Genomic DNA, 25,101 nt, shown 5'->3' on the forward strand with positions numbered 1-25,101 from the left:
AGCCCCACATCGGGCTCTGCGCTGACAGCGTAGAGCCTTCTTGGGAGTCTCGCTCTGCCCCTCCCCTTCTTGTGCTCTGTCTCTCTCTTTCAAACAAACATGAAAAAATTTTTAAAAAGAGGGGGCACCAAAGTGGACCTTAGGGACCGGTGATACTCTATTTCTTGACTTGGGTGGTGGTGATAGCAGCATTCTCTGTCATCATTCATTCAGCTCTATTCTTTGTTTGGTGTATTTTTCATGGCTATGTTATTCTTCCATAAAAACAGAGAAAAAATGGGGTACTTGGCTGGCTCAGTCAGAAGAACATGTGACTCTTGGTCTTAGTCATGAGTTCAAAAAGAGAGAACAAAAGGGGCACCTGGGTGGCTCAGTCGGTTAAGCGTCTGACTTCAGCTCAGGTCATGTTCTCACGGTTTGTGGTTCGAGCCCCGCGCTGGGCTCTGTGCTGACAGCTCAGAGTCTGGAGCCTGCTTCGGATTCTGTGTCTCCCTCTCTGGCCCTCCCCTGCTCACACTCTGTCTCACTCTCTCAAAAATAAACATTAAAATATTTCTTTAAAAGAGAGAAAAAAAGAAAACATTGTTTTCAACTACTCAGAGCCTCTGTTTCTTTGGGGGACTGAGCAGGCATGTGATCTTTACCCACTCCCTCACTCTGGAGTTGCCTGATGTGTGTGTGCCAGCACCATTAGGTACCCGTTTCTACACCAGAGGTCAGCCCAACCCCCCAGCCCTCATTGCCCCTCAAAATTTCTTGAGTTTTTTCCCTCAGCCCCACCCAAACACCCACCCGAGTGGCTTAGTTGTCTCCCTCTGCCCTTTCTTTTGCTCACCATATCCCACATTTACCACCCTTCCCAGCAGCCAAAGGGGTGTTTTCTCAAAGAATTTCCTCGCTGAGGAACTCTCTGGCTAATCATATTTCCCTCTGTGGTTCTAATTTTGTGTTGTGAGAGCACCATCGGGGTATCTGCTGAGTGGGTCCTGGAGGTCTGCACCCTCTCACAGCATCTGTTTGCTGCCAGAGGCCAGTATGTAACTTTGTCACCTGGGGCTCTCGCATCCCTTACAAACACGTGCCAGGGCCTCTTGGACAATCACACAGAAACCGGCAGGGCCTTCTGATCCTCATGCCATAGGGCCCTACTTTGCTCATCATAGGTGCCAGCACGGGGACAGATGGCACAGCACAGCCCTGCCCTTCCAGTGTCTGTGTGTGCGCAAAACAGGGAACAGAGCAAGGCATGGGGGCTGTCACAGGACTTGTGCTTTTCACTCAATTACACTATCTCAGGAGGAGAATCATGGTTCTCTCAGCACTCCAGTGAGGAAGAAGTCATGGCCGGAAGTCAGGGTCACTGACTCTGGATGTGAAGGGAAAGGCAGAATGGCTCTGGGATGAAGAGCGACCAGGCTGTGCCACACAGCTTTACTGGGGGGCATTTTGTCAGCCTCTCTTCAGGTCCAGCAGGGGAGCCTGTGCGTTTAACCTGAGTCAGCAGTTAAGGAAGGACATCTCATCAGCCATGAGTGCTTAGTTCCCTCATCAGTTCTCATCAGTGCTTAGTTCCCTGTCAAATATTCCTGCCTCAGCTTCCTGAGGACCTGTTTTCAGGGGACCCCACCCCTAGCCCTGACCTCTCTGTGCTTCTTGCTGGATTAGACAGTCCTGCTGAGAAAATAACAGAACAGCCTTCTGCCTTCAGCCCCCCCAATGAAAAAGGAAAAGTTATGACTGGAAGTCACAGTATCGGGAACTCTGGACATGTGGAAGGGTCTTATGAAGATCGTCCTGGGTCAAAAACCAAAGGGAACTGATGAAAACCACTTCTGACTGATGTCTGTCTGTGGGTCCCTGACTCTCCTCCCCCCATTTATGGCGAGAACCTTTGTTAACTTGGGAGCCCACAAGGAAAATGAAGTTTTTGCCAAACGGTCCCTAATTCTCCTCAAACAGTAGTGCCAACTAAACCCCACAACTGTTAAGATACTCTCCTTGCCCTACAGTAATGGCCAAATCTCTGCTGAGGCTGCAAAATGAGGGGCTCTTGTTGGACCCACTGACAAATGAGAAAGGGAACAGAGCTGGACAGGCAGGGAGGGAGGCTGAGGCTGGGGTGGGGCCTGCTTCATTTGAGAGCAGCTATGAAGGAGAGGCTTTCAACAGGGGAGAGAGTCAGCATTCAAAGCAAAGAAAGACGTAAGTGAAGTCTGGGAGGGTAGTCGCCTACAAACGGACCACGGGGCACTCGGCCTGGCCCAGAAGCAGGAACTCAGGGAGAGAAGCTGGAAGAGGGCTCAAGGAACTTTGATGGACAGACCTATCAGGGACCACCCCCTCCTTACACTGGAGAGATCAGGGCAAGCAAGTGACAAGGTCCTGAGGCCCCAGCGTCCCTGCCCATCCTCTCCCACAACAACCCAGGATCGTACAGGGAAGCCTGTTTCTGGATGCCTGTGATTTATTTCCGAAGGTGAGCTGCAGCACACGGGAAAATACACATGGCTTTTCAGTCTACATTTTTACAGAGAAAATATTCTGTCATTGGCTTTCTGAGTGCCATCACCCTATTCTGTGAGGCTCCAGAATAGACGGCCTGTCTCTAAGATTCTGCTTTAAAGCAGGAGCTTGGCCAAGACCCCTGGGGGTGGGAGCAAGGGAAAGCGACCCCCACGGGGAGCGGGGAGCACAGGAGAAGCACTCACTGCAAAGCTAAGGCAAAGAACAGCTGGCGGAAGGTGGCTCCCCTCACCCCAAAGACATGGCTTGCTGAGGCCCAGGACCCAGACGAGGCAGGACAGGGATGGCGGCTCTAGCCCAGCCCGGAGCAGCAGCGGGACTCTGAGTGTGTGTTTGTGCTGGGGGGGGGAGGGGGCATGCTGAAGAGGCAGCCTACCGGGAGATGGAGGGGCTTTAGCTCACACAGGCCCTCTGCCCCAGCATAGCTCCCAGAGCGTGGTCCCCAATCCCACACTTGGCCCCTGGCACTGGCTCTACTTCAGGTGGGGGCCCTGCTCAGGTCCCTTCCACCACCACCTCCCCCACACCGTCTGTGCAAAACATGCTTAGGGCCAAGCCTCCACGTCCCCTGCACCCTGACCGGGGCTGCAGGGAAGGGAGGGGAGGAAGGCGCTAGCTGGGGTCCTCGCCCAGCACCGGGAATTCCTTGCACATCTCTCGGACAATCATGTGGTCCATCTGGCCCTGGGGCGAGGCTTCCTCTTCAGTCAGGATGCGGCGCAGTGTGGCCTGCAGGTCGGGCAGCCGGTGGCGGTGCTGCAGGTAGGGTGTGGTGCGGATGACGGCGTGCATCAGGGAGAGGTACTCTACGCGAAGCTGTGGGAGGAGCAGGTGAGCTCAGGGACCCTGGGAGGCACTGCCAATGCCACCAGACAGGAACAGGCTGCCAGGTGGACCCCAGGGCTGCGGACCACCTCACGGCACCGAAGATCAGGGCTGCATCCCCAGCGCCCACAATGTGCCTGCCACATGAACTGGCCTTCAACAGTTGCTGAGTAAGTGAATGAATGGACCATTCCAGACACAGGCGTCCCAGAACGTGGCCAGCCCCCAGGAGTCCTGGCTCAGAGAGGCGGCAAGGGGAAACCGCCAGCTCTATCTTCCCAAAACTGAAGGCTTTCTCATGTTCTTTCTCTGACTAAAGCGCACAGCCGTCCATCTAAATGCACAGGCCAGTAACACAGCTGTCTTCTGTGACACCGCTCTCTCCCCTCTGTCGGCACACCTCATACCCAACCCACTCCTAGGACCTGGCCACCGTCCTACCTTCCACACATGCCAGAGTCCAGCTCTAACACGCCCTCTAGTCTGACACCCCAGCTGCTCCTTTTCCCCACGGACCCCCAATCCACTGACACGATCCCAATGCTTTTCCTCTGTCTGCCCCCCTCACCATCCCTTATTTCCCTCTTTCCCTATGGTTAGAGGACTCAATCCCTTCTCTAGGCAGCACCACCCTGTAACCCCCCAGCCTGGTCAGACCACAGCACCTGCAAATCACTGCCCAGTGTCTAAGCCCTAGACAGCCACAGAGCCGTGTGCAGGCCTCAGCTTCCTTCCCTACCACAGGCCTCAGACGGACACGCAGCACTGCCTTGGCTCCTGCCACTTTTCTCTGCTATATTCACACGCCCTTAAGGACCGCGGCCCACCTCTTCTAGGCTTTCCAGACCCCAAAGTGCCTGGACAGCTGGCCTTGTGCTTCATGGAGAAAACAAGCAATCTGTCAGAAAGTCCTTGTCTTCCCCTCGCAGCACCGACATCTCACCTGTCTCTGCCAGAATAAGCTGCCTTGGCTCCCTTTAGGGTGAGGGGTGTCCCTCCACAGCCCTGGGCCCTCTGCCACTGCCTGATCTACTTGACTTCTGTGGTGGCCCACTCTCCCGTCAGCCATTTCTTGATGCTTGCTGGATTATTCCCTCTGGCCCAGAGACCTGCACCAGCATCTCCTACCTCTAGAACACTTCCTGACGACTCCACATCTCCCTCAGGCGGACCCCCTCTTTTCTGCTCCCTTCACAGAAGAACTACAGGGGTTGTCTCCATTTACGGCTTCCAATTTCCCCCTCACTCCCCTCCAATTTCAAATTCTCTCTTAAACGTTCCATTCTTTTTCCCTCCACTCCACGGACGCTGCTTGTCAGTCACTTGGGGACTCTGTGGGGGCAATTCCAGTGGCCAATTCGCAGCCTCCGTCTTACTCAGGCTCTCAACTGTGGAGACGGCTCATTTCCCTCCTCCTCCGAACCTTGCTTTGGGCTCCTGCTCTCTCCAGGGTTTCCTCCTGGGCTCCTCCCTACTTGTCCTCACTGTGCCCTGGGCCGAGGCCCGAGCTGCCCTCTGACCCCTCCTCCTCACACTCTAGGTGGTGGCCCTGACACAGGCTTCCCGTCACACTGGTGCACAGGCAACTCTCCAGTGTCTCTCTCCAGTGTCCCAACTCGGCTCCACTGCCCCTGAATGTGCTCTGTACCTGGCTAACAGGTATCTTCTCAAACCTGACACATCAAAATGCAACTCCATTTCCCCCCCAAAGAGTGTTTCCCCACCTCAGTAATCACACTTCATCCACTTGATTGCTCAACACAAGTCCAGTGGTAAGCCCTGGGACCCACTTCCCATACCCACAAATCTGACCTCTTCCCAGGAGGCCACGGCTGGGCTGCCCTGACAGCTGCGGCTGCTTCCTCATAGACCTCCGCCTCCCCTGGGCTCATACAGTCCACACTCTGTTCGGGGTGTCCATCAGGTCACTTCTCCTCTTCTGAGATCAGAAGCTCCTGCTGCAGCCTCTGAGGCCTTGTGTAAATGCCACCTCCTCCCGCCTGACCCCGCTGCCCTCCCCACCCCAGCTCTGTCTAGACAGTCTGGCCCAGATCAGCTCACCGGGGCTCCTCTGGGTCTGGGCACACCTGCCATGGCTTACTGAGTGGCCTCCACACTGGCCTGGCTCCAGCTGTGCCCCGTCCCCAGTCTCCGTCAGTGTCCTGTCTCCAGTCCATTTTGTTTCGGTTTCTACACACCTCCCATCCCCACTGCAGCCACCTCTAGGTACCTTGTCTCCGGGCGACAGGTCCGCGATGTGGCGCACGGTGATGTCAATGAGTGCCATCATGTCTGTGTGGTAGAAGATGGCAGCCGTGGCGGGGCTGGCGAACACGTCCTGCAGGAACTTGAGGATGGAGTGTGGCGGCTGCGGCTCATGTTTGAAGATGCGCACGGGGTCATCTAGGAAGCAGGGGGAAGAGAAGAGGGGTCAGGGCTGTCACTGTGGGAGGGCCAGAGCCACTGCAGGGAGTTACTGGGGATCATGGAGTCCCAGGACAGCGAAGCAGCGCCACACAGATTCCTTGCACCCTCACCTCCTCTGTTCAGGAGCAAGAGAAGCTTCTCGGAGAAGATCTTGACGTTGGAGTGTTTGCTCAGGGCGGTCATGATGACGTTCTGGTCAGGGGCTGAGGAAGGACATGGGTGTCGGTAGATCAGCGCACAGGTACCCAGCCAGAACCCCCAGCTGGTCGGCCACCTCCCGCTGGGCCCCATTCCCACCTGGCAGGTGCAAGTTGAGAGCCAGAAGCAGGTTCATGCAGAGATCGGGCAGCTGTTCTGTGGTGTCCAGGGGCAGCCCATCCTCAACGATGCTCAGTAGGAACTGGGCAAAGGGTGTGCCCAGGTGCTCTGGGAGGGGGGTGCACGGAGTCAGCCTTCCCCGTCTGTGCACACCACCCAGCCTCCTGGGTCTCTGTCAGCTCTGGGGACACCCGATCCCTGTCAGGTACGTGCAGTGGGGCTCCCAGCGGTCAGCTGGTCGGTGACCTGCTCACTTACCATAGTGCGCATATGGCACTGCCTCCCCCATGGAGAAGACCATGGCCAGGATGAGGGCGGAGTAACAGAGTTTCTGGTGATCTGGGGGGCAAGGCAGGCGGTGAGAGCCCCTACAGATGGTGGGAACCCCCCACACGGCAGGAAGCTCCCCCTCGCCTCACCCTGCGTGTCTGTCTGCATGTCCCGTGCCAGCTCCACAGGCAGCACAGACGACACGAGTGTGGAGATGATGGCTGCATCCAGGCTGCACATGGCGCCAAAGCACTTGAGGAGCAGCAGCCGCAGGGACACCCGGTGCTCCTGGCAGGAGACCCTGTGCACTCAGTGCCCGGAACCCCCACCTCTACCCAGGTGCCTCCACGCCCCCGCCCCTCTGTCTTGCACACACCATTTGGTAGTAGGCCACCAAGGCCAGGACAGACTCGAACTCATTTCTCTTGCACATTTTCTTGCAAACTTCGGGGTCTGCATCCGTCTGTGGAGAGGAGGAAGCATGACACAATCAGTCAGTGTGAGCCGTGTGGCCACACATAAGCAAGCTGAGTACACGCAGGGGAGGCTCCTGAGCACTGGAGGGGACAGTGCAGGGTCGGGGGGAGACACCCGTGGGCCCCCACCCCGCACCAGAATATGCAGCAGCTCCTCCAGGTAGCAGCGGATGACCCCTTCATCCTCGTACAGGGCCCAGCTGCGCTGCTGGGCATCGTCCTTGCGCCGAGCCAGGTCTGCAAAGATCACCTCCAGCCGCTGCTGGTCATGGCAGACTTGCCCTGAGGGCAGGGCAGTGCTCAGGTCCTGGGGGGAGAGAGGAATGGCTCAGCACATTCCTTGTCCCTCACCATCTCCAGGAAGCCCCCAAGGTTTAGAAGTCAACCCAGACCCTGAGAATGTCACAGTTGTGAGTTCCAGGCCGACATCGGGAAAGGGTTCCCAGCCTCATCTCTCAGGGCTGCTCCTAGTCAGTGTCCTCCCAGAACCTGCGAGGGGACCAGCCCCTGGTTCTCTTCCTTCCTCCCCTCTGCCCCACCTCGAGCTCCCACTAAGGACCCTGCTCCTGTGGCCCACACCTCAACATCAAAGCTCCCAAGGGCACCAGCCCAAGCACCAGCCCCTCTACAAGCAAGTCCACTGCCCCCAGTCTTGATAACCTGCTGGGCCCAGATTCTGCCTGAGACACATCTGTGGGTGCCTTCCAACAACCTGCCGCTCATCCCAGCCCTGCAGAAACATCTTCCTCGAGGAAGGCCACCGACTGTATCACTGCCTGAGTGTGACTGAGATGCTACCCTCCGAATCCACATGAAGTGGCACCAGGCCTGGTCATCTCCCCACCTCCCCCGTCTCCCCCAAATGCTTCCAGCCTGGCAGCACCCACCGTACTCAACACAGACAAGTCCACTGACCTGCTGCTCCCTCCACCCCACAGAGCTGCTAGGTCAGGGGGCCCTAAGGAGGGACCTTGGGCCCATCTGGTCCCCATATGGAGATGGCTCGTCGCCCTCCAATCCCGCTTCCTGACCGGTGCCCCAACCCTGGCAAAAGATCCCACCCACCCTACAATGCCCACGCACCTGACTCACACCTGAGTCAGTACTGAGGCCTCTGTCACAGCTCTCAAAGCACCCACTCCTTTCCACTGCCAAGGCCAGCAAGGTACTGCCTTCTCTCATGCTCTATGTCCACTCCTCCCCTGCAGCCAGAGATGACTCTTGCCCACCTGCATCTGGTCTCATCCATCACCTGCCCCGGGTCTCACCTCTCCCACACCACCTGTTCCCTCACTCCCTATATTACAGCCATGCTGGCCTTGTTCCACCTCCTCCTGAGAGCCAAGCTCGGTCCTGCCTCATGGCCTTGGTCCAGGCTGAGCCTCTGCCTGGAATGCTCTTCCTCCCTTTCTCCTCCAAGGATCAGCTCAAATGTCCCCAGCACCCAGCACAATGAAGGCCAGGCTAGAGCTCAATAAACACCTGTCGAGTCAAGGCTGGACACAAGCATGAGAGTGGGAATGGGGCAGGGGAGGCAGGGCGGCCCGAGGATGGGGAGGCCCCTGGCCCTGCCGCCCACCCTCACCTTGCCCTCTACCAGCGAGAGGAGGACCTGCTCCATGATAGGCGAGCTGGCCGGCACAGAGGCCTGGATGTGACCCACCACGACGCCAATGGCCACACGGCATAGCTCGTGGCTCAGGCCGGTGTTTCTCCGCACGAGCTCCATCAGCTCTGCCCCGATGGTCTTGGGCACAGCAGTCTCGGCCACCACCTTCTCCTCTGTGGTCCCCAGGTTCAGCGCACCCAGGGCCTCCAGCTCATCAGGGGCTGAGGTTGTATCAACTGCCACCTCCTCTGTAGGGGGCTCAGGGGCTGGCACCTTGGAGGGAGGGGGCTGAGCTTGGGACACAGTGGTGTGAGTGCCTCGGCGGGGCACAGGTGGGGGCGTGGGTGAGCAGCTGGGGCCCAGCTCAGACGAGCTAGAGCCGGTACAGAGCGTGTCAAGGGAGGTGCTGCTGACTGAGGAGCCGCTGGACACAGAACTGCCCCCGGAGGGCGTGGTGTTGCGGCCGCCTGTGGGCAGAGAGCGGATGCTGTGCTGGGACAGCCCCCTGGGTCCCCTACCCCTCCAGGCCCTGAGCCCCGCCCTCCCAACACAGGGCCTGGTTTCTCTGCTAGACCCACCCCTCCAAGCCCAGAGCCCCCAACTTTCTGACACAGGCAAAGCAATCATTCCACCACAGGGTACTTCCCCAATGGCCCCAATCCCGCCTCTCACCACTGCCTGAGGCCACCAGGGCCTCACGGTCTCGGCGCTTCACAGGTGGAGGTGGCGTGGCGGGTGCTGCTCGGCGAGGCTGTGGTGGGATCTGAGAGGACAGAAGCGGGATCTGGGAGGACACGCTGCCATCTGGGGTACCGGCCTGGCTAAGGCCCTGAGCTCTTGGCACGGGCGCGCTACGGCTCTGCATCACTGACCCGACTGGACCCTTGGAACCTCTGGACCAAGCCTAAGTTCCACCCACCTCCCTCCGCCAGGATGTCCTCCCCACATACCTGGTAGAGGCCTCCGTCCGCCCCGAGATACTCGGAACTAGGGAGGCTGTGCTGCCGCTCAAACCCAGCTCGACACGTCCCATTGGGCTGCCTGGCAGCAGCAGCGTCCAGATGGTGGTCACTGGTGGATGGGGTCATAGCTGCAGGGCTGGAGGCTGAGGGGCCTCTGCGGGACAGAGTCTCTTTCCGGTGGTGGATCAGCTTCCTGATGGAGGGACAGGGAGCTTACTGGGCGAGTTACCTTAAACTCCCAAAGTCCTTACATGCTCCCCATGGGTCCTGGGCCCCCCAAAGCTCGGGCTCCTGCCACCTCTCTCATGCTCCACCCTACTCTGCATTACCCCAGCTCTGCCTTACACACAACCCCAGTATCCACTGAAGGACCCCCACCCAACTGTGCTCATTAGGGTAATGGGGTGGAGGCGGTGCCCTCTTCCCCTCACCCACACTCACTGAAGGACTCCACGCTGCTCCAGGCTGTACTTGCCACCATCCCGCATGGCTGCATTGTGCACAGCCTCAATAGCCCGGTCAATGGCTTGGAGGACATCTTGCTCCAGACCCTGGAGGGGGAGGGCAAGGATGGGCAGTTAGACCTGGGGGCCAAGTGAGGGTACTGAGCCCAGACCCAGCCCAGGATGCAACCGGGGCAGACAGAGGACCATTATAGCTAAAGGCTGGAATGGAAGACATAAACACAGAAGTTGAACCAGAATATCAAATAAGGTTCTCAAACGGTGTCACTCAGGGAGCTGGGGCATGGGGTGGCCTCATGCCACTGCTTTACATCCTGGGGCCCCACTCAGGCCCCACAGTGAGGCTCTCAGCTGTCTCTGAAAATCAGGGGTCTAGAGCAAAAACAGCCCAGGGACCCCCAGCTTGAGGCCAGCAGTACACACCTAGTCTCTCCCCAGGTTTGGCTCAGAGCCCAGGCTGAAATGCCAAGCAGGGAGCCTCTAGTGTCTGGAACCCTTAACAAATCACTCTGGATCTTGTTGATCCTTCGCAAAACCAAGGTCACACTCCAGAATAGCCCTGTCCTCATAGAGCCTTCTGCAGGCCCTGGGATGGGCCTGAGGGACCAGCTGGGGATGGGCCAAAGGGATCTCCTCTCTCCACCCCTGCTTCTAGCCCTCATCCCCCTCAGCTGTTCCAAGGAATCTTCCAGACCTGCCCTGGGAAGCGTCCTTGTGGCAAAGGACGGACATGGGAGAGGGGCCTGGCCCCTGTCCCAGATTTCGTGCTGCAGACCCAGCAACTCAGGGGTCCAATCTACCCAGCCTGCCTGGCATGGTGTGAAGAGTAAGGGGTGGCAGCTGTGGGACCAGCCACTTTCACCCCTTCCCTGTCCACGATGGTCCATCAGGCTACATGGAAGTCTCAGAACTGAGGTGACGTCACTCCAGAGAGGGTCTAAGGAGCTTCCCTGAGGGGGACAGACAGATGGATGCAGAGGTCAGCAAAGCCCTCCAGGTACCATGGGGTGTGCCAGAATGCAGAGAGACAGAAGACAGAAAGGGGAACAGAAAAAGAAATACATACACATAGAAAATAAGGAAGAGATAGAGAGAGAGAGAGAGAGAGAGAGGGAGGGAGGGAGGGAGAGAGAGCGAGACAGGCAGAGGGAGACAACGCAGAAAGAAATTGAAAGCTGGAGACAGAGAAAGGGAGAGAGTCATAATGACAGAGTTAGGGAGACTGAGGCAGAGGGAGGTATGCAGAAAGAAACTATGAGAGAAACCGTGGCCTCTCTGCTGTCCCCAAACACCAAGCCCCACTGGCCCTGGAGAGGAGCCTCACAGGCTCTTCGAGAAGAGGCCTCCAACAAGCCCCCAGCCCCAGAGAGGCTGGGTCTGACACATTCACGATAGAGCTGGCAGCCTCTGTGTCCAGGGCCCCACTCATACCCCAGGCACTCCTAGATGGAAACAAGCTGAGGGTCCAGGGCCCATCCCCTCTGGCAAGACCAGATGACATCTCCAAATTTATCCTGTTATTTCTGTCCTGAACCAGGCTGGGACAGGATGTTTCCAAAAGGATAAGGACTAGGATGGGGCGGGGGTGTCTGGCACAGGCCAGGCCTGGAGGCTCCAGGCCCTCCTTTCCCCTGAGGTCAGAACAGACCAGCTAGAGACATTGCACCCCAGCCCCCACAGCAGGACTATTCTTGGGGAAACAGGAACTGGAGACGCAGCCTCCACTGGAAGGAAATAGGGTCATAGTCAGACCAGGGGAAGCCATGAAGAGATCTCACTTCCTTACAATGGGAGCAGCCCCCACCCCAGGCTGGGGACACAGAGGGATGGAGCTTTTCACTTTTAGAGAAAATTAGTCTGTTAAGTCAGGGCCTGAACGTGGCTTGTAATGGAGGGGTGGGGGTGGGGAGAGTAGTGCTAGGGAGTGTCAGCAAGGGCTGAGATCTTTGGTTCCAAGAGGGTTGGGGTCAGTCTGAAGAAGAGCTTAGGGGTGGCTGAGTACAGGAGGGTGATAGACACTCAGGTCCCACCCTTAGTGGGTCATCTAGGAGATACGAGTATCATCTAGGCTCCAGGGTCTCAGTGGGGAAGTGAGGATGGAGGACGGTGGGGAAACAGGTGGTGTCCAGGGTGGCCTGGGGTCTTAGTGGTGGAGGCAGTGGCTCCAGTTAGGGGTCTGAGGGTAGGATCCAGGGGATCCAGTGAAAGGGCCAATTACAAATCTGGGGTCTCAGGGATCTGAGGAACAGGTCGGAATTCAATGGTACTGGATTCTCAGGACTGAGTCTTGAATTCTACTTAGATGGGGGTTCAGATAATGAGTCTCAATAGGTCTGGGATCCAAGGAGTCTCAGTCCCAGAGTTAGGCTTGCAGGTCCGGAGTCCTCAGAGTTGGCTGTCAAGGGCTTGGCCTTTTCTGGGAGTGCGGGCTCCTGGGGTCCCAGTTCTCGTGGGTCTGGGGTCTCAGGGTCAGGTGCTCAAACTCCCTATCTGCGGGAAGTTTTGGCGGGCCTGGGGCTCCGGGGTCGGTCCCGAGAGCCTGCGATGGGGCCCAGTCTAAGGACCGGTGAGGCCGGGCTGGGGAGGGGCACACTCACCTGCAGGCGGCGCAGGTAGGCGGGCGGCACGTAGCCCGTCTCGCCACTGCGCGCCCGCGCCGCCAGCCACCAGTGCGCGCTGCTGCGCTCCAGCACCAGGAAGGTCTCGCCCGCGGCGAACGCCAGCGCGTTGGGCTCCGCCGAGCGGAACGCGTAGAGCGCGCGATACATGGGGCCGGGCCGGGCCGCGCCGGGGCAGTGGAGGTGGCGGGGGCTGCGGAACCAGGACGGCAGGCCCGGAGAACCGCGATCGCCCCGCCCCGCCCCGTGACACACGACGCGTGCGCGCGCCCGCCCGCCCGCCAGCCGCAGCCCCGCCTCGGGAGGGGGGCAGCCCCCGCGCGGATCGCGGCGCCCCCTGGCGGCTCCAAGCGGCGCGACCCGGTGCTGCTCGAGTCCACCTCCAGTCGGCCTCCAGTCGGGTCCCGGTACCTCCGACTCCGAGACCACACACCCCTACCCCCGACCACTGGCTCCGCACCGTCCCGGGCGCCCCACCCCAGAGTCTCCGTCCTGGCCCTCCACTCAAACCCGGTGTGCGGCCGTCCTTCCTCCTTTGGCAGAGCCTGTGTCCTACGCTCTAGTCGCATGCGTCCCTGCCATCCCGGGGGAGTGGGTCCTGACCTACTAACAGTAGGGACGGCGACTCCGCGAGCGTAGTCCCATTGTTGGATCTCGCTGATTCGACACTTGGAGGCGCCTGTGGGGGGGTCCGTCTCCTTGGTGTCCCAGGCCTCATGACCCCTCTCTGAGGAGTCCCTACTCCAGCCACACCGAAACCAGGTTGGCTATTCCCCAGTCCCAATTTCTCACGTCCTGGATGCCCCCCCCGCCCCCCCACCTCCTTTCAATAGCTTCTCTCTACCCCTCTGATGTGGGTCTTTCCATAGGGTTTCCTCTGCCTGGGACCTAATTCCCTCCCTCACAGCATAAGGTCATTACTCTCCCAGTCGCTGTCATATTGCTCTATTGTCTTTATAGGACTTACAACTCCAAACCATCTTATGTCTGATGCTCCCTTCTGAGCAGATAGAAGAGCTGGTAAGGGTGGGGAGGGGGGTGCTAGGTAGCCTTAAGAGCTGGTTTGACCCTGCACACCTCCAATTAGCCTGGACTGGTCCTTGATGTCCTGTGGGAGGGAGGGACCCAGGGGAGAGGCCCTAAGGGTCCTGGGGGTTTCCCATTCCTGTCCAGCCACATTTCCCACCAGAAGCCTGGGCCCAGGGTGTAGCGGGTATGGGCACAGCAAGGCCAGTACATGCAGTTGTCATTTGGGGACATAGTACACAGAGGCACAGTGGGCCTCAGAAAGGAGTGCGGGGCTGATAGAACTGGACATCAAGACCCTACCTTCTTGGCACTGGGTCTGCCCTTCTCCCTGGTGTCTGATTCTGCAGTTCAAGACCTCCTGCCACACCTCCCAGTAACCCTCCTCGCACAGAAGTAGCGCTCTTCAGGGCCGCCCTGGCTACAGCTGCTTAGGACAGGAGATTGGCATAGTTGTGGGTTGCAGTGGTGACAAGAGGTTTGGTTAAGAGGACCCCCCTTTCTCACTGGGACCTTTTACCATGGAGCCCACCATCGCCAAAAGACCAGAGCCCGGCAGCTACCTGAGGCCTTGGTTTGGCTCCAGGACATCTGACATCACAATGACCAGCCAATTAGCTGCTGCCAGTGGTCCAGGAGATGGATCCAAGGTCTGGCACACCTGCTGCCCAACTTTGGCTTAAGTTGCATGGAGGACAGGAAAAGACCTGTATCAAGGGTCACGTAGTTCTTAGGGGATGCTGGGACACTAGGCCAGCACAGACCCAAAAGGAACCTACGGTTATATGTGTGGAGGTCCTCTTTGGGTGACCTCAGGGTCCGTGAGGTGGGGGCAGTGGCAAGGAGAATATTCCTGGGCTAGGGTGGAGGACACAGCACATGTCAGGATTCTGAGGGCTGGGATGGGGTCTGGCTGCCTGCCCCTAGTTAAGAACGACAGCAGCACTGTGTACAATTAACAAAAAGATTTGTATTAGAACATTTACACTCAGGGAAGAAAGAGGTATCTGCATCATCAAATGTGGAATGTTGAAGAAATAGTTAAAATAAATAAAAGACTCCAAACGCAATTGGGGCTGGCTCAGGCTGGGACTCACAGAGGCCTCTGCACATCAGCTCCAGGCTGCAGGGGCCAACGCCTGGCCATACTGGCCTCCTCCCCGACGCAGCACAGCTGTGCCTGGGACACAGAGAGTCTCTCAGGTGCTGGTGCAGCCAGCAAACTCACTCCCCACTTTCCTCGCTTATCTCTGTGACAATGTCTATGAGGCTCTGGAGCCCGAAGATATAGCCAGCATCCTGGCCCTCATGTACCACGCTGTCCTCGCCATACAGCCTGCAGGTGGTGTGTGCAAAGTCGATCATGCGCACGTCCACTGAGCTGGTGCCGATGGGCTTGTAGGCATAGGCACCTGCAGACTCGTCAGCTGACTCCTCAGACAGGTCCTCCAAGTCCTCAGCATCTGAGTCCAGGGCCACCTCAGGCCATTCTTTGCCATCATAGATGACCAACAGGGAGCTTGAGTAGAAGCGGTAGGACTCCTGTCGCTCCAAAATGGCTTTGAGCTCAGCCAGCTTCTTAAGCACAGGGCCCAGGAGTTCACGGCGCAGATACCGACCATTGTGGAAAAATTGGAAAAGTGCCTCCTTGAAGCCCTGCACTGACAGCTTTCGTCCGTGGTACTTGTTCATGAACATAAGCTGCCCACTCCCTGCCTGGTACACCTGTGGGAAGAGACCAGCAGGTTAGGTGCTGACAGCTGTCTCAGAGCCTGGACCCTGGGGAACAGCAGCAAAAGGACACCCCTGGATCAGATCCTTTAACCTGTTAAGTACACCAGTCATACAAGGCAATACCCTTTCTGATCTACCACCACTCAGGATGCAGCCCTCTGACCTGGTTCTGTCCTCAGACCCCTGCTTAGCATATCAGTTGGTGGAGAGGGCCTAACCATCTTGCCTTCATTCCCACTCCTGTCCAGAGACTCTGGACTCAGTCAACCAGCTCAGCCCCAGACAGTTCACCGAGGCATGCATGCTTTTTTTCTAACCGAAAGCAACAGACTCACTCAGCCATGCTGAAATCTTGAGAAAACAGCAGGACTATGCCCACGGTGGAGAGTAGAAGCTACTGGATGCCCTAGCCAGCCTGTGGTATGCACCAGTACTCCCCTCACCTGCATGCCACACACACGGACACCGATGACAGCAGATGTGCTCTGCTGGCACTTGCGGATCTGGTTGGCTGCCTTCTCCTCTGAAGCATCATCACCATGCTGGCGGGTACCCATCTTGAGGTCCAGGACACAAGGCACCTCATAGCGGGAAGTCAGATTTTCCAGTAAGATGAATTCTGAGTGGTTAAGGACAATCCTCCCTCTAAAGAAAAGGTGCTGCTGCATGGGGGCTTTGGCACTCCAGGGCACAATGCCTGCACACAGTGCCTCAGAAAAGCCCAGGTCCACAGAAGGCCCCATCAGTCCTGCTATCCCCCATGTAGGGAGCCCAAGGCTGACTAGAGGGCTAAAATCGAAGAACTGAATTCTTGTCAGGGAACTGGCATGAAGACCGCCTGCACCCGCACTCAACATAGGCCTGGGCGACACACATACGGCACTGCTACAACTCAACAAGGTATGGGAACAGGGTTTCACACTGTCCTAAGTTTCAAACAGAACATCAAATAAATAAATCCCGTAACCTTCTATGTGAACTGGAAATATCTGCATAAACTCATGAAAAATTTTCTCTTTAAAATAAATGCGGGGGGCGCCTGGGTGGCGCAGTCGGTTGGGCGTCCGACTTCAGCCAGGTCACGATCTCACGGTCCGTGAGTTCGAGCCCCGTGTCAGGCTATGGGCTGATGGCTCAGAGCCTGGAGCCTGTTTCCGATTCTGTGTCTCCCTCTCTCTCTGCCCCTCCCCCGTTCATGCTTTGTCTCTCTCTGTCCCAAAAATAAATAAACGTTGAAAAAAAAAATTTAAAAAAAAAAGAAAAAAAAATAAATAAATAAATAAATGCGGGGGCGCCTGGGTGGCTCAGTCAGTTGAGCATCCGACTTAGGTTCAGGTCATGATTGCACAGCTTGTGAGTTCAAGCCCTGCGTCAGGCTCTGTGCTGACAGCTCAGAGCCTGGAGCCTGCTTCGGATTCTGTGTCTCCCTCTCTCTCTGCCCCTAACCCACTTGCATTCTGTCTCTGTCTCTCTCAAGGGTGAATAAACATTAAAAAAACCTTTTTTTAAAATAAAATAAAAGTGTATTTCCCAGCTGTGTGGCACTGAAAAGGTCTAGAAACAATGACCAGATAGTTGTGTGAGCACCCTTAGTGTCCAGACCAGTTTTCCTAGGGCAGGGATTGGTGAACTATGGCTACTTGTTGTACAGCCTATGAACTAGAAATCGTTCTTAAAATTTTAAGTTGTCAAAAAATACACATAATACTTCATGACACATGGAAAATTAAATGATATGCAAATCTTGGTGATCATAAACAGTTTCATTGGGGTATAGTCATGCTCATTCATTTACATGATTATCTATGACTACTTTCAAGCTACAGTGGCAGAGGTGTGGCAGAGGGTACAGCCTGTGAAGCCAGAAACATTTACTATCTGGCCCTCTACTGAGCAGGTTTGTAACTCCTGCCTCAGAGGAATGACTGAACTCACATCTGGAGTAGGAAATATACATGACCCTGGGCCATCTTTTCATACCAGAAAGTAAGAGAGTCGTCACAGACTACTATGATTGTGTCAGAAGGACTCGAGAGCCTATTTTAAAGTACTAAAAAAAAAAATTTTTTATATCTTTATTTATTTTTGAGAGACAGAGAGAGACAGAGCATGAGTAGGGGAGGGGCAGAGAGAGAGGGAGACACAGAATCCAAAGCAGGCTCCAGGCTCTGAGCTGTCAGCACAGAGCCTGACGCGGGGGTTGAACTCTCCAGCCATGAGATCATGACCTGAGCCGAAGTTGGACGCTTAACCAACTGAGCCACCCAGGCGCTTCTAAAGAGCCTATTTTAAAAGGCAAAACAAAACATGGAAGAATCTGTGCATCAGTGAAGATAAAACTGCAACGGACTAAAACCACATCAAATATGTCTAAATTCACAGGTTCATAATAATGCTGAAAAACCCACTGGCATTTTGAATGGATGTTAAAAAACCCACCCATTATTCCAAATAATCAGTAAATAATCTACCTTTCCTATATAAACTATACCTCAGTATAAGCATATAATTGATGAGAAAAAGTTTATCTTTACAGATTCCAGCTAAGAAGGAATGACAAAATTAGAAAAGTGCCTAATGAAAAAATGGATCTAAGGCAATAGCAACACAGGCAAGACAGACAAATACTGCACTTCCTGATGGCCACTACCATTTCCAAGGGATCCTAGCTCCCACCTACCCCAAAACTGAACCTAAATCTGACCAAGCCTCTAGATCAAATTATCAAAACCTAATGGAAACAAAGAGAAAAGAGTAACATGTAAAAGACCACAGGGATGTAATCAGTAAAATTCAGATGGTGGGAAAGTTTAGAAGACCTAGTTTCTTTGACAAGAAATTTCCAAGATGAAAAAATAAAAAGGGTACTTAAAAAGACTTAGACATTTCAACCAAAAATGTGTGGACTTCACTTGGCTCTCCATTCAAACCAACCGTCAGTAAAAACATATTTATGAGACAATTAGGAAAATGTGGACACAAACTAGATACTTGACAATAAGGCACTACTGTCCAGTTTTAAGGAGCTCACATCTTAAAAATACCCTTGTCTTGGGGCGCCTGGGTGGCTCAGTCAGTTAAGCGTCCAACTCCTGATCTCGGTTCAGGTCATCATCTCATAGTTCTTGAGTTTGAGCTCGCATCGGACTCTGAGCTGACAGTGTAGAGCCTGCTTGGGATCCTCTCTCTCCCTCTCTCTCTGCCCCTTCCCCACTCGTTCTCGTTTTCTAACTTAATTAAAAGAAAACCCCTATCTCTTAAAGATGCATGATGAGATGTGTATGGATGCAATGACACAGGAGACACTTCAGAAAGAGCTCGGTTGGGGGCACCTGGGTGGCTAGTCAGTTGAGTATTTGACTCTTAGTTTCAGCTCAGGTCATGATCTCATGGTTCATGGGTTCAAAACCCACACTGGGCTCCATGCTTACAGCACGGGGGCCTGCTTAGGATTTTTCTCTCCCTCCCTTCCCTCCCTCTGGAAGAAAGGAAAAGAGGGGAGGGGAGAAGACAGGAGAGGAGAGGAAGAAAGGGAAAGGGAGAAAGGGGGAAAGGGAAAAAGGGAAAGGGAGAAAGAAACAGCTCGGCTTGGGGATGCTGGGTATAAGAGACAGTCACGGCCCAAGACTGACATAAGTAGGTTAATCACCGAAACTGGGTGACTGGTACTTATAAGTTCAAAGTATTATTCTATGTTTAATATGTGTAAAATTTTCCCTAGTAAAAAGTTAAAAAAAAAAATAAAACATACTCAATTCTGAGGAACTACCCCCTCAAGATTAAAAAAAGAAAGAAGGGGCACCTGTGTTTCAGCTCAGGTCATGATCTCACGGTTCCTGGAATAGAGTCCTGTGCTAACAGCACAGAGCCTGCTTGGGAACTCTCTTTGCCCCTTCCCTGCTCATGCATGCGCATACACTCACTCTCAAAATAAATAAACTTTAAAAACTAAATAAATTAAATTAAAAAGAAATCACTGAGTAAAAAAAAAAGCAGGGGGGGTGGGGTGGGGGGAAAGCCCCATGCTTTATTCATGTGCCAGTCTGGTGAACCAGGATTGAAAGGTAAGCACCCACCTGCCACCCCCATTCTTGGCAGGAAGCACTATCTGCGGACTTCTGTAGGAGTCTGAAAACACAAACCAGCCCCTTGCACTCTAGGCTAAAGCCTCCCTGATGCAGGTTGGTCCCTCCATGAGGTGGCCCTCAACCGTCTCCCCACCACCTGTATTCCCAGACCAGCCCTTGTTCCTGAGGGAGGGCTATTTGCCTATGGTTACCACAAAGGGTGCCCTGGCACAACCATGACTAGAAAATAAACCCAACCTCTCTGAGCTCCTAGGATCTCACCTACCCTCCCCTATCCCCAAGGCAAAGATACCCTGTGAGCAAAGGATACTGTATTGGTTCCGATGTTTTGCATTCTCCTTCATTCTCTGTAACTGTTGCTGGTGACACTTCATGCTCCAGGGGTTATAGTGTTTAAGCTGGGAACTGACATTCCCCTTTTTCTCTACGCTGTAGTACAAGACTTCAGATTTCTTTAGCCACTCAAATTCTTCTTCTAACTTATGGCTGTAAAGAGACAAGGGGCCAATAAATCACAACATCTTATCAGAATTCAGGGCCAAAGAGGCATGAAGAAACTTTTGGAGTGATGGGAAGTTTGAGATCTTGATGTGGTGGTGGTTTTAGTGTACACATTGAATACTTCAAATGGATACATTTTATTCTAAGTGGATTATACCTCAAGAAAGTTGACTGAAAAAATTAAAGGGCCAGATCACTGTTTTTTCTATAGCATGAGAACCTAAGATGCAAGAACAGCCTCTGCCTCCACCACTGCACACCCCCCAACCCCCAAGCAGCCTTCACTGCCCTTTTTTTCTAGGCAGTACTGTCCCCTGGCTTCTGCTACATCCAAGTTCCCTGATTCCAAATGCTGGAGACTGGGAAAAGCTGAACTGAAATCCCATGGGAATAAGCCAACCTACTTGGCCACATTATAAACACTTCTCAACTTTTATATATTATTTATATTTTTACCAGTTCTGCCAAGAACCGGCTCTTGGAAGGCTCTGTGTCAGTGGATCCTACATTCCGGGGATGCCCAACTGACCATTTTGTCTCCCACCATCAATGAGCAACTTGAGGTGATGGGACAGTTCCTATCTTGGCCACTGCGACATCCCCAGGATGTAGCACAGGGCAGCTGCAGGAGCAATGAGTGACTAAAACTCTTTTACAGCTGCCACTGTAGCTGTTTACCCTAAATGGCATGACCTAACCCAGAATCATTACAAAGAAGCTGTCATGTGGGAACTGGCCACTGAGTGACAAGGCACCATCGTTTGAGTCTCTAGCTCCAGACGACTGGACTATAACTAAGATCCCTGACACCTCCCCTCCCATAGAGTCCAGGGTTCCCCTCTCAGTTTATACCCACCTTTTCATCTTCTCCTCTTTCCGGTGCTGTCTCACCCAGTCCTTGGGGCTCTTTTCTGTCTCTAGGACGTGATGTTTTTTGTTTGTCCACCTCAGAAGCTTACTTTTTGGTTCACAGTCTGAATTGTCTACACTGTCCACAATTCCGTGGTCCCCTTTTAATGGATATGCTATTAAACACAAGTTCCTGTCTTCATCTTCTTCAAAGCGAACTGATACCACACCTGGAAGGGGGGTGAGGAGCAGAAAGAACTTTTAATTCCAAAGATGATGTGTTATAAATAACATGATTGTAACATTTGGTTTTTTCTTACCCTGTTCCTTAGTCTCTATGTTGCCAGAGGCCCCAAACTCATCTGCAAACCTAACAAATATCAAAACAGCTAGAAAAGATGACACCATACAAGACAAGCGATTAGGGAGCAAACATGGCCGAGAGTCTTCCTCTCTGATGCACTCAACAAGGCAAGAGCCAAAGAATTACAAGACACATTTTTCCATTATTGAAAATGTTTATTAAATTTTATGTAATTCTTCTAATCCTAAAAGAGACGTAAAAACATTTGCTCTTTATATCTTATGGGAATTTTTGATGCCCTAAACAGAAACTCCGGCGGCCTGAGACTTGCTTTAAAGCAGAGCCTGAACACTGGGAACAAAGGTTTGCCCTGAAGGGTAAGAAGGGTCCAAGGGTAAGGGAAGACTGGGCAAGCAAAACAAAATAATAAAAGAGCAAACAAAACAAACCACACAGCACAACAGACACCCTAGCAAAGGCTTCTTGCAGCACCCCCACACGGGTGGGCACCCCAAGCCTTTTGTCCTCAAACATGTTACTTTATTGGTCTTTGCAGTCACAAAAGAACAAAATGAACACAAGGCAAATAAGGTTGGGCCGGGAGCACAGACGTATGGTGGCCTTGAAAGCAGCTCTCCCCCTTGAGTCTCTAGAACCTGCCATGTGTAATTAGACAGTCTTTGAGGAGGGGGCTGTGAGGTGGGAGCGTTTCAGCAGGTGCCGACGAGCGCCTTACAACCGACTGGCTGAACACCTTTCCTCCCAGGCCTCTCTGGCCTGGGATCACTCAATTTGCTCAGTCCTTGCTGCCCGCCCGCTTGCTCGCTTGCTGCAGGGGAATGCGTGCTCAGAGAGAGATGACACTTCTGAGGTGGTCCCTGTCTTTGGGCGCAGAGGAGCAGAGGAGCCTGGGTAGGGAATTCAGGGGACCACACTTCCCTGTGGCCACGGGGAAACAACCAGGGGGAAAAGGGGGACAAGGGTGGCCAGCTAACAAGGGGCCTTTGGCTTTGTCCTGGAAAAAACAACAGAGAAGGACCAAGTGAGGGCCTTCAACTCCCCCACCCCCAACCACAACACACATGCATATTCACAGAGTACAGAGAGAGGCGCCCAGTACATTCTGTCTTCAAAGAGCATGTTTCAACAGTCCCAGAAGAACCTAAGTTGTTCAAGAGTCTTTTGTACAACCAGGCAATGTAAATTTAATTTCCTTAATGGGTTCTTTGATTTACAAAATATCCCCCACTCCCAGGAAAGTCCACACCATGATGATGGCTAATGCTGTCCCCCCAAAAATGCATTATAAAAAGAAAGAGAGAGTCACCATATGTGAATCAAAGAGTTGCCATAACATTGCAATTTCAGGGACATTCCGTAATAGCAAAGGGTTTCAGCTAATCAGCACAGGCCTCCCACTCCTGCATTCCATCTGACTCAACCCTGCTCCCAGCCTACCTAATCACCAGGGCTTCTGGTTTCCTGGAGGACAAAAAGCAGGCGGCAAGCATTCTGGGAAAAATCCTCCCAAAGTCTTCCCCCGCTGTCTCCCATGGGCAGGGGTGGGGGGACTCCTATGGGGTACTGTGATCAAGAGATACCTGAACATAAAACACAACTACACTTCCACCAAAAATAAACTCAAAACAAATCCACAAAACAAAACAGAATTAAGCAATCTTACCAGGGCTTGCAAACTGAGGGTGTGAGGTGCTGGGCTGAGGGCCAAGAGGAGAAGGGAAAACACAGAGTGGGGAGGAATGAGGGGAGGGCTCCCGGGATAGCTGCCCGCGCCTTCCCCGGCTGCGAAGTGCCGCCTTGCATCTCCTCGCCAGCGGAGACCCCTATGTCAGTGGGGGCTCACCTTTGTACTGGGGAGTGAATTTGCGCATCTCAGCTGGGAGGGTCTCGTAGAACTGGTGCTCCCTCGGAACCAGGGGCTTGCATAGGGTCGTCTCATTGAAGCGGAGCACGCATGAGTGCCCCCCGACCTGGTGGACAAAGGGCTCCAGCAGGACGCCCTTGGTGCGGGGCTCCACGTCCATGGCCCTGAAGGCTGGGCTCATCCTCCAGACGCAGGCGGCAGGAAGAAGGGGGAGGCGGCGGGGTCCAACGGCCAGCGAGTCCTCCGTCCGTCGTCTGTCCGTGCGTCCGTCTGTCTCGCTTTGACTCCTCAGTTGCGCGGGCCAGGACGCTCTGCCGGAAGCAAAGAGAGACACTGGCTTTGGAAGCGGCCTGGGAACCGCCTTAGAGCCACTAGCCTTCCTCCAGCGGAAAGACAAGCAGCCTGTGCTCTCGCCGGGCCCCACCCACGTCGCCCACCCCGGCTCCGCCTTCTCCCGCAGAAACAAACAGCCAGAGTTCCCGCGGGGCGGGGCCAGGTGCCGACAGGCAGCGACTGGCTCCAGGTGTACCCACACAGCCAGTGCCCTCCCACCACGACAGCAGCGTTAGATGGGTGGGAAAAACGCAAAGCCACATAAGGTAAAGTCCCATTTCAAGCCTAATAATTCAGATTAAATCTTACCATTTTCTAATAAGATTAACTTCATGCATATATATTTTTAACTTTATTTTTTAGAGTAGTTTTAGGCCCACAGCAAAAATGAGAGGAAGATACACTGACTGCACACATAACCACCTGCTCCCACACATGTGTTGCCTTCCCCATTACCAATATCTCCCACCATAGTGGTACGTTTGTTACAAATGATGATGAACCCACATTGACACATCATCATAGTTTACATTAGGGTTCACTCTTAGTCGTTAATTGTACTTTTATAAAATGCAGTTAAAAGGAAAACCTGCTTAGTCACATCTAGTAAGATCTACTCCCCCAGGGTGTCCACCCCCCACCCCCACCCCAAGGCCAAAGACAAGCCCCATTAACCTTATTAGCAGTGGAGCTTGGGCCTAGCTTTAATGATTAACGTCTGTATCTAAAAACAACTGATCAAGGCTGGCTAACTCCATTTAAAAAGATACACGGTGTTCTAGGTCACTGACTATTTTTATCAGTTCTATCCTGATCTCCAAAAGCTGGGGCACACCTTTAAACCAAAGCTGTGCTCCTACCGTAATCAGGGCTCTCATTCACTCTGAGGTTTAGGGCCTTAGACCTGACTTTGCATCACTAAACACGCCAGATCTTACAAAGCAACCTCTACACAATTGTTAACCACTTCAAGGCATGTCAAGCTAGTTCTGTTTCCTGTCTATAATTTACAGACTACATGGTTGCTACTAGCACTACTTACAGCATGTAGGCCATTTCATCAATCATACAGGGTTTGTTTGGTTTTTTTTTACTTTTTTTTTCTCTTATGTTTATTTATTTCTGAGACAGAGAGAGACAGAGCATGAGAGGGGGAGGGGCAAAGGGAGAGGGAGACCCAGAATCGGAAGCAGGCTCCAGGCCTGACGCGGGGCTTGAACTCACAAACTGTGAGATCATGACCTGAGCCGAAGTCGGTCACTCAACTGACTGAGCCACCCAGGTGCCCCCATTCAGGGTTTTTAATGGCAACTCTTCCAGTTTCCATTACCCCAGCTGACATGCTGGGTAAGAATAGGTCTGCTAAAGATGGGTCCACTGTCCTCTAAGGCGAGTAAAGCACCTATTAAATGTTGTTGGCTCATCACAGGAACTTACCTCATTTGGTCCTTGAGATACCTTCTGTGAGGAAGACACTAGTCTCTCTGTTGCAAACAATGACACTGCTTTGGGGAGGTGAGGGAAGGGCCAGGGACAATAAGCTCCCAAATGAACCTCAATCTTTTGGATGCCGTCATAGGGCCACCTCTAGTGCCCAGGGTCTCTGGCATTAGTACCTTCATACAGTACTCCTACATCCATGGGACACTTAGCCTGTTGTGAGAGTGCCTTCACCATGTACTTATATCTTTTATTTTTTAAGTTTATTTACTATTTTGAGAGAGAGAGAGAGAGAGAGCGCGCATGTGCACGCAAAAGCGGGGGATGAGCAGAGAGAGAAGAGAGAGAATCCCAAGCAGGCTCCACACTGTTAACGCAGAGCCCCATGTACGACTCAACCTCATGATCTGATCATGACCTGAGCCGAAGTCAAGAGTTGGATGTTCAAC

The 25,101-nt window shown here is 53.8% G+C and overlaps 2 protein-coding genes across 7 annotated transcripts in view; both read right to left on the reverse strand.

Moving 5' to 3' along the window:
* Positions 1-2,446: 2,446 nt before the first annotated feature.
* NCKIPSD (NCK interacting protein with SH3 domain) lies at positions 2,447-14,003 on the reverse strand. 2 transcript variants are annotated; one of them, XM_045492862.1, is made up of 14 exons: positions 13,822-14,003; positions 13,096-13,230; positions 9,852-9,961; positions 9,399-9,603; positions 9,121-9,211; positions 8,425-8,915; positions 6,976-7,146; positions 6,740-6,826; positions 6,513-6,651; positions 6,352-6,432; positions 6,073-6,201; positions 5,886-5,978; positions 5,579-5,751; positions 2,447-3,339 (listed from the first exon to the last, which is right to left on the reverse strand). In XM_045492862.1, exons 3-14 carry the CDS (start codon positions 9,896-9,898, stop codon positions 3,136-3,138), a joined length of 1,911 nt encoding a protein of 636 aa, XP_045348818.1. In that variant the 5' UTR covers positions 9,899-9,961; positions 13,096-13,230; positions 13,822-14,003; the 3' UTR covers positions 2,447-3,135. The 2 variants fall into 2 exon arrangements, with proteins under 2 accessions (XP_045348818.1, XP_045348817.1); XM_045492861.1 differs by lacking the exons at positions 13,096-13,230; positions 13,822-14,003 and adding an exon at positions 12,472-12,745.
* Positions 14,004-14,468: 465 nt separating this feature from the next.
* The window catches only part of IP6K2 (inositol hexakisphosphate kinase 2), a 31,143-nt gene continuing 20,510 nt past the window's right edge, over positions 14,469-25,101 (reverse strand). For 4 of the 5 annotated variants that reach the window (XM_045492867.1, XM_045492863.1, XM_045492865.1 and 1 more), the window contains 5 exons: positions 22,859-23,190; positions 20,698-20,920; positions 19,651-19,826; positions 15,696-15,871; positions 14,469-15,243 (listed from right to left, as the gene is read on the reverse strand). In XM_045492867.1, coding sequence (XP_045348823.1) covers positions 14,743-15,243; positions 15,696-15,871; positions 19,651-19,826; positions 20,698-20,920; positions 22,859-23,060 — 1,278 coding nt within the window. In that variant the 5' untranslated portion in view covers positions 23,061-23,190 and the 3' untranslated portion in view covers positions 14,469-14,742. Of the gene's footprint in view, positions 15,244-15,695; positions 15,872-19,650; positions 19,827-20,697; positions 20,921-21,010; positions 22,831-22,858; positions 23,191-25,101 lie in introns of those variants that run through there. The other variant, XM_045492866.1, reaches the window with a different exon arrangement.

Source organism: Leopardus geoffroyi, chromosome A2, assembly GCF_018350155.1.
Source record: "Leopardus geoffroyi isolate Oge1 chromosome A2, O.geoffroyi_Oge1_pat1.0, whole genome shotgun sequence".
Taxonomy (NCBI): Eukaryota; Metazoa; Chordata; class Mammalia; order Carnivora; family Felidae; genus Leopardus; species Leopardus geoffroyi.

Excerpts from the sequence above, each read along its gene's own strand:
- NCKIPSD (XM_045492861.1), bottom strand. The coding sequence starts at position 12,642 with ATGTATCGCGCGCTCTACGCGTTCCGCTCGGCGGAGCCCAACGCGCTG. Across the intron at positions 8,916-9,120 it reads CCTGGTGGCCTCAGGCAGTG|GCGGCCGCAACACCACGCCC; the intron begins GTGAGAGGCGGG and ends CTCTGCCCACAG. Across the intron at positions 7,147-8,424 it reads TCTCGCTGGTAGAGGGCAAG|GACCTGAGCACTGCCCTGCC; the intron begins GTGAGGGTGGGC and ends CTCTCCCCCCAG.